Source organism: Solanum pennellii, chromosome 5 (assembly GCF_001406875.1).
Source record: "Solanum pennellii chromosome 5, SPENNV200".
NCBI lineage: Eukaryota > Viridiplantae > Streptophyta > Magnoliopsida > Solanales > Solanaceae > Solanum > Solanum pennellii.
Window position 1 is genome coordinate 74,823,031 of NC_028641.1, and position 9,178 is coordinate 74,832,208.

The 9,178-nt window shown below is 31.1% G+C and overlaps 2 protein-coding genes across 2 annotated transcripts; one reads left to right on the top strand and one right to left on the bottom strand.

Annotated features, from left to right (window-relative positions):
- Positions 1 to 1,600: 1,600 nt before the first annotated feature.
- Positions 1,601 to 3,081, top strand: LOC107019152 (BAHD acyltransferase DCR-like). Its single transcript, XM_015219726.2, has one exon. It carries the CDS (start codon positions 1,614 to 1,616, stop codon positions 2,985 to 2,987), a length of 1,374 nt encoding a protein of 457 aa, XP_015075212.1. The 5' UTR covers positions 1,601 to 1,613; the 3' UTR covers positions 2,988 to 3,081.
- A 3,814-nt stretch (positions 3,082 to 6,895) lies between these two features.
- On the bottom strand, positions 6,896 to 8,480 carry LOC107020898 (BAHD acyltransferase DCR-like). The gene has a single exon (XM_015221426.2). It carries the CDS (start codon positions 8,421 to 8,423, stop codon positions 7,038 to 7,040), a length of 1,386 nt encoding a protein of 461 aa, XP_015076912.1. The 5' UTR covers positions 8,424 to 8,480; the 3' UTR covers positions 6,896 to 7,037.
- Positions 8,481 to 9,178: the final 698 nt, after the last annotated feature.

Below are 9,178 nucleotides of genomic sequence, written 5' to 3' on the forward strand. Positions count from 1 at the left end.
AGATATGTCAAGAAATAAACCTTAGATCTTTAAAATATGTATTATTTTTTTCTAAAAAAAGAGAAGATAATGTGATTTTCTTGTCTGTTGATAGTAATTAATCTCTTTTTAATAAGACATTTTATATTACAAAAATGTATAATATTCTCTCCGTCCACAATTGATTGACAGATATACTTAACATAGATGTTCGAGATTAATGGTCAATTTAAATAACTAAAAAATAATTAGTCAATTTTTTTCAAAATTTGCCCTTAATGATGATGTAGTTCAATCGAAAAGTTACGTAGACTTTTGATATTCTTGATATAATAAGATTATATTAATCAAATTATATTATATACTAAATTTTTCTTGAGAGATGTGCATGATCTTAACATGACAAACAATTATGAACGAATGAAGTATTTAGTAATAAATTTTAAACGTCCTCAACTTAGTTCTATTGGTTTGTAAAATGTGGCATGCCACACCTATTGCTAGTTAGTACTTAGTAGTAACTAATTATTGATCAACTAGTATTATTATCGATAACTATTTTTCCCTCCGTCTATTTTTACTGATCTAATATATTAAAATAATTATTTAATTTTATTTATATATATTATTTATATTTTAATTTTTTAAACCAATTCTATTTATAAAAAATTTCTTACAATATATCATAAGCTACACATCCCAGATTTTCTGGGAGAAGAACTTCGATTTCTTCATTACTATGATTCTAGGAAAGATTTCACCATATATATAATTGCGTGACAATCCAGTAACAAATAGAGAAAGTGAATCAATATCCTACTAAATTATTACCCTCCCAATCTCAATTTAGGTAGCATTATTTAATTTTAACATAATTTTTTTGTAATTTAATGTCTAAAACACTCTTGATCGTGACTATAAATTATTTCATTAAGCGTAAGAAAGTAATTTTAAATAAAATTATTTTTCAAATATGAAAATATATCATTTTTCTGAACAAATTAAAAAACATATTATATACTATAAATTGAGATAAGAAGAAAATTATTCCATAGGTAAATTGTGTGTAATTATATTGCCTTTGAACTATAACTTCTAGATATTAAACCCTAAAAATTTACGTGCAAATGTTTACACAAAGCTAATATATATGTTATGTGTATAAATGTATACTATATTTTGTTTTATTAAATCACGTAATAATGAAAATTATAAATATTTGATGTGATTAATTTTTTTCTGTGTTGGGTTTGAAGTATGTTTTATAACTTTATTTATGATTTTTTTGATTCATGATGTCTTTACCATTATGAAAATTGTGGTTTATAGTTGGTCACGTGCCAATCAATTATATGATTTAACGAGCAAGTCCCTTAATTCAAATAATTTAATTATGAAAAATAGACAATTTGGGTCAACTCCCCCTGGTATATCAAATTGTTTAAAGACAGAGTATATCTTTATGGAAATTAGAAAGAATTAAGACAGCCAAAACAAAAAATAAAATCAAAAGAAATATATCTCCATAATCTCAGCAATATGCATGAACCCAAATCCTAATTCCAAACGCATATAAAAACCCCCTATTAGTACTCTCACTTTCATTCCTCACTCACTAAATCAAATTATCCGCAATGCCTTCTGCAACTGTGAACTTAGTGTCCAAATGCACCATTTTCCCATCGGAAAAATCATCTCCTAATTATCTAAGACTCTCCGTTTCCGATCTTCCTATGCTCTCTGTTCACTACATTCAGAAAGGTTGTTTATTCACTCGTCCGCCTTTTCCGATACCTCAACTCATTTCCCTTCTTAAGATCAGTCTATCTCATACTCTCACTGACTTCCCTCCACTCGCGGGACGATTTGTCACAGATTCAGATGGCTACGTTTACATTAACTGCAACGACGATGGTGTTGATTTTGTTCATGCTACAGCTACACACATTTGTATTCGCGATGTGATAGGTTCTATTGATGTTCCTCATTGTGTTAAAGAGTTTTTCCCTTTCGACAGAACGGTTAGCTATCGAGGGCATTTTATCCCTCTTCTAGCTGTACAAGTGACGGAATTAGCTGACGGCGTGTTCATTGGATGCGCCGTCAATCATTCCGTCACTGACGGGACTTCGTTTTGGAATTTCTTCAATACATTTGCTGAGGTGAGTAGAGGTGTTAAAAGGATTGTAAGGCAGCCTGATTTTACACGTGATTCTGTTTTGATTACGAATTCTGTACTGAAACTACCGGCTGATGGACCGAAAGTTACTTTCGCCGGCGATGCTCCGTTGAGGGAGAGGATTTTTAGTTTTAGCCGGGAATCGATTCAGAGACTCAAAGCGAAGACGAACAATCAGAAATTGAATTTCGACGGAGAAATTAACATTGTTGAATTGATTGCAAAACAGAGCAACGATCACCTGAAAATCAAAACGGAATCGGCTGAGATTTCATCATTTCAATCGCTTTGCGCATTGCTGTGGCGTGCAGTAACACGTGCAAGGAAATTCCCATCTTCGAAAATGACGACATTCAGAATGGCGGTAAATTGCCGTCACCGTCTCCAGCCGAAGCTAAATCCGTTATACTTTGGCAACGCGATTCAGAGCATTCCGACTTACGTATCAGCAGGGGACGTATTATCTCACGATCTACGCTGGTGCGCGGAGCAATTGAACAAAAACGTGAAGGCACACGATGATTTTATGGTGAGAAAGTTCGTAGGGGATTGGGAAAAGGATCCACGGTGTTTTCCGTTGGGAAATTTCGACGGAGCTATGCTAACCATGGGAAGCTCTCCAAGGTTTCCAATGTATGAAAATGATTTCGGATGGGGAAGGCCGGTTGCTGTTCGGAGTGGACGGGCTAACAAATTTGACGGGAAGATATCAGCGTTTCCGGGGAGAGAAGGAGGAGGAAGTGTGGATTTGGAGGTGATTTTGTCACCGGAAACAATGGATGCCCTGGAGTCTGATCCGGAATTCATGCAGTTTGTTAATGGCTATTGAACTTTTCTTTAACATAGTAGCTTTTGCTTTTTGTGATTTTACTCGATGTGTATTCCGTTGTGATTAATGTAATTGAGTTTAACCTTTTGTTGAATTGCTAAAAACTATTACTATTTCGTATCATAAATATTTGTCTAAGGTTTCCAATGTACGAGAATGATTTCAGTCTCGTACATTGAAAAACTCGGTGAGCTACAAATTGTTATAGCACAACTCCGTCAAAATTTTCCAACGTGGATCCTTTTCCCAGTCCTGTACGAACTTTATAACCACAACATCTTCTTACACCTTCACGTTTTTGTTCAATTGCTCCGCGCACCAGTGCAAATAGTGAAACAAAACGTCTTCTGCTAATGCATAAATCGGAATTCTCTGAATTGCGTTGGCAATGGAATTGGACATAACCTTTCTGAATTTAGCGAACAGAGAGCATCGGAAAATCGTGAACGGAGAGTTTTAGATGAGTAAGAGATGATTTATCAGATCGAAAAAGTATTGGATTTGAAGACCGAAAGTTGTGGTGTTGTTATTAATTGAAATAAGCTGAGGATGAAGTAAAAGTAAGGAAGAGGAGGGCTTTATATAGGAGATTCATGAACTTAGGTTCATGCATTTGTTCGAAAATATTGAGAAATCACTGAATATTTTCATAATTTAAACGTGTTTTATAACACTATCGTTAAGAATATTTCACCGTAAAAAAATGTGGAAGACCAAAAGTAACTCAGTTGTAGTGTTTTTGTTATTACTTTGAAATAAGGAGTGAAAGTAAGAAAGAGTAGGGCTTTATATAGGAAATGAGTGAGTGATTCATGGAACTTAGATTCATGCACTTGTACACTATGTTTGAATCATTGTTATCCATTGTATTGTATTGTGCGTTACTATACTTACAATGTTTGTTTTATTTGTTACTTAAAATAAATTGTACTGTATTGTTAAATTTCATTGTTACGTAACAATGGAAAATCCTATTTTATGGAACAACCCAATTTGATGTGGTTCCATTGTTACTTAATTTTTTTTCCCAATTATATCTTTACATAATATTTCAAAATACTATTTTACCCTTTACCTAAATTATTTAAATCTAGTCAAACCTCCCACCCTAGAATAATTAAAGATATTTAGGTAAATTTATAAATTACAATACAATCAAACCAAACAATTTAATTGTTACTAAACAATAACAAACAATACAATCTAACCAAATATTGTATCTATCATACAATAAAGTACAATACAATACATTATGAAATAATGAGTAACAATGATCCAAACAAAGTGCTAGAGGTATAACATGTGCTCAACTTATATGTAATTCGTGTTTTTTTTCAAATATTAAATTAAATTAATTATATTTAAATTTTTTAAATCCATAATCTGAATCAAAATCAATCAAAATCAGATTATTTCAACCTTAGTTTGTTTTAAAAGATGATGTATAGAACTTTGAAGGCTAGATAATTTATAAATATGTATAAAATGAATAGTTTTTACATATACAAGTTTTCATAAAAATAATGAGTAAATATTTTTTTTATAATTTTCTTTTTATTCTTTTGGATAAATAAAGAGAGCCAAGATACATATTCTATTAACAAATTTAAAATATAACTAGTATCAATATCAACTATGTCTTGATGATGACAACACAGGTTTAAGATGTCATTTTGTGCTTTTAGTATCTAGTATCTATATCTATATATTATATACAATGGATTCAGAAATTAATTAAATGATAAAAGGCATTGGATTATAAACTTAGCAATTATGATTTAGGATTTAGTTAAGTATAATTGTCAACAACAATTAAAATGAAAGGAAGAAAACATCACTTACTCACTTATACCCAGCATAAAAGTTACTCTTCCGTTCATTTTTATTTGTCATATTGTATTTATCAAAAGTTAATTTAATTAATTTTAAAATTTAAATTAAATTATATAAATTTGATATTTTAAATAACAGATTTAAATATTCAAAAGTTATATAAAAATATTATAAATTATAATTTTTTATATATTAATATATTAAAATATTAATTAAAATTCTAAAAATTTAACTCTAAAAATAATAATTATGACAAATAATAATGGACGGACGAAGTCATTGAATTTGTAGGCCTTAAAGAAAATGTCAGCCAACATAAATAATATTAAAAGCAGGAACTCAGTGATTATTATTACTAAAATTAGAATTCTACCACTCCTGGGATCAGGGACATGTCTCATTGTCCCTTCCATTTATAGAAAAAATAGTTTAATATAAGTATTTCCTTCTTTCGATTTTAATTTATGTAATATTTTTTAGATTTTAAGCTTTAAATAAATTTATTTTCTGTTATAATTTTTTTTATATATTTTTTAAATATTTTGGTTATTTAGTTATTGAGTTTTATTGTACTTTTTACGTATATAGATTTAATATCAAAAAATTTAAAAATTTTATGTGTATTTCTAGTTAAATTTAATTGTTTAACTCTAAAAAAAAAGTGTCATATAAATTGAGACGAATGGGTATTAATTTTTGATTTGAGTGACTTTTGATGAAATAATTAAAAAAATATTCCCTCCGTTCGAAATTGTTTGTCATGTTGCGCTTATCGAAAGTCAATTTGATTAATTTTCAAAGGTAAATTAGATCATATTAATTCGATATTTAAACAAAAAAATTAGATATAAAACTATATGAAAATTACTATAAATTACAATTTTTTTGCATATTAATATGATGAAAAAATACATCTTAAAATGTTAGTCAAAGTTTTTATAGCTTGACTATAAAATAGAAACCATGACAAACAAAATCGGACGGAGGAAGTATGACTTTTCTAAAAGAAGAAAAAAACGCTTTGTTCATTCACCTATTTTAAATACGAGCAACTTACAAAAATGACTATATTTTCACGATATTAAAGGTCAATAACTATAAGTACGATATTTTTTAAAAAATGACTATGATTTGTCTTTTTCTAACTGTATTATCGTATATGTTTTTTATTTTTTTATTAATACGTTTTACAGTTTTAATTAATTACAACAAATTATATAAAAAAAATTAATTATTTGTACAAATTTAAATTAGTATCTTTATTTATAAAATTTAAAGCATTAATATATCAAGGATACACTTACTTGTAAAAACTTGATGTATTAATATATTATACAAGATAAAGTATAATAATTTAGCAAATGACCGCGATAATTTGAAAAATAAATACAATATTGTTAAAAAAAAAATGAATACACCAATATAGTATAACATATGAACATATCCTTATTAAACAAAAGACGGGGTACATTTGACAACTCAGAAACAATAAAAAATGAAAAATAATAGAACATGTAGATAACAAAATGTGCAAGTATTTGCATGTATAAAAAAAATGAAAAAGCCAATATACGTTAATTTCTTTTTGATCAAGCTTTTTCCATAATACTTGAGGTTTGGTGTTAACTCATGTATTTGTTTATAAAAGTATAGTATTATTGTATCCAATTATACTTGTATTGCCTAATCAACATTTCAAATTCGATAAATTACTTATGCATCCAAATATACTTGTATTCACAAATCACCAGTTCAACTTGTGTTAAAATTAGAACACAAGTATCTATGTGTATACTATTTTACTGTATGGACATAGATTGTGGTGCACTGCTGGGAGTACTTCTCCCTTAACCAGATGTCTCAGATTCGAGCCCTGGGCATAGAGAAATTCTGTAGGGAGCGTCACTCCGAATGGACCCTGCAGAGAGCTATTCAGATTAAGTCGAAGCTCCAATATGGCCGAACATCAGGTGGAAGACCAAAAGAAAAAACTATTCTACTGGATACAAATTTGACGATCACACAAACCTTGATTTCTTTTTAGTTATTACTTTGAATTTAGATTTATCAACTGAAACATGAATTTATTTTCTGAATAAAATTTGTTAAGAGAGATTTATTACATATAGAAAATGATTTCTTAATTGATTTATTCAATCATCATAAAAAAGACTTTTCTTTTTCATATATTGCTGATTGAATTGTGTTAACAAATTCTTAAAATCCAGTAACAAACTGCATGAATTCTGTGTCTGACTCAAGGCCTTCCATTGTTTCCGGTGACAAAATCACCTCCAAATCCACACTGCCTCCTCCTTTTCTCCCCGGAAACGCCGATATCTTCCCGTCAAATTTATTCGCTCGTCCACTCCGAACAGCAACCGGCCTTCCCCACCCGAAATCATTCTCGTACATTGGAAATCTCGGCGAACTCCCCATTGTTAGCATAGCTCCGTCGAAGTTTCCCAACGGAAAACACCGTGGATCATTTTCCCAATCATTTACGAACTTCCTCACCATAACATCATCGTGTGCCTTTACGTTTTTGTTCAATTGCTCAGCGCACCAGCGTAGATCGTGCGATAATATGTCTCCTGCTGATACGTAAGTCGGAATGCTCTGAATTGCGTTGCCGAAGTATAACGGATTTAGCTTCGGCTGGAGACGGTGACGGCAATTTACCGCCATTCTGAATGTCGTCATTTTCGAAGATGGAAATTTCCTTGCACGTGTTACTGCACGCCAGAGCAATGCGCAAAGCGATTGAAATGATGAAATCTCAGCCGATTCCGTTTTGATTTTCAGGTGATCGTTGTTCTGTTTTTCCATCGATTTAACAATGTTGATTTCTGCATCGAAATTCAATTTCTGATTGTTCGTCTTCGCTTTGAGTCTCTGAATTGATTCCCAGCTAAAACTAAAAATCCTCTCCCTCAACGGAGCATCACCGTCGAAAGTAACTTTCGGTCCATCAGCCGGTAGTTTCAGTACAGAATTTGAAATCAAAACAGAATCACGTGTAAAATCAGGTTGCCTTACAATCCTTTTCACACCTCTACTCACCTCAGCAAATGTATTGAAGAAATTCCAAAACGATGTCCCGTCAGTGACGGAATGATTGACGGCGCATCCAATGAATACGCCGTCAGCTAATTCCGTCACTTGTACAGCTAGAAGAGGGATAAAATGCCCTCGATAGCTAACCGTTCTGTCCAAAGGGAAAAACTCGTTAACACAATGAGGAACATCAATAGAACCTATCACATCGCGAATACAAATGTGTGTAGCTGTAGCATGAACAAAATCAACACCATCGTCGTTGCAGGTAATGTATACGTAGCCATTTGGATCTGTGACAAATCGTCCCGCGAGTGGAGGGAAGCGAGTGAGAGTATGAGATAGATTGATTTTAAGAAGGGAAACGAGTTGAGGTATCGGAAAAGGTGGACGAGTGAATAAACAACCTTTCTGAATGTAGTGAACCGAGAGCATAGGAAGATCGGAAACGGAGAGTTTCAGATCGGGAAGTGACGATTTTTCCGACGGAGAAATGGTGCATTTGGAGTTTAAAGTAACATGAGTAGTAGCAGCAGCAGAAGGCATTGTTAGTTTGGTTAGTTTTTGTTACTAGTTAGGCTGCTGAGTATGAAGTGAGAATAAGTAATTTGATGGGTTTATATAAGAGTTTTGATTCATGCATTTGTGTTAGTGCTTACTTGTCTTTTCTCTTTGTTGCTAAGTTTGAAACATGGGTAGAAGTTGACCTCATTTTTATTTTTGGGGGAATGCACTTAAAAAATGACTTAGCTGGCCCGTGTCCAACGTGAAAGTGGATTCAATTTTTTATATGTATATGATATCTTTTAACACTACTGAAATGGTTAACGATTCGATGTTCATCAAAGGTCTCGTATTCGAGTTAAATTTTGTTGATAGTATCATTTTCGAAAAGATGTTATTATGTTCGATTCAGATTTAGTTGGAGCGTGGAAAAAACTAGGTGGGAAATCACACACACAAAAGAAACTAGTAAGTTACTCTGAGTTCAACAATAACTATTTAATAATATTTGTCCACTTTTATGGAACCAATAGATAATTTTGCAATTAATTTCTAATTTTGTCTTTATTATTAATTATTGTCATTCTCATATTACTTTTTTAAGATATTGTGTTTATTACTTTCTCTGTTCTTTACTTGTTCACTTTTGAATTGACACGCCTATTAAAAAAATAATTATTGATATAGTGAGTTTATCGTTTTATCTATATTAATTATGAAGTGAATGGATTAAAATTTAAAAGTTTAAAATTTTCAAGAAGTTCCACCTTTTTCAAAGTAATGTATTAAGGATATAA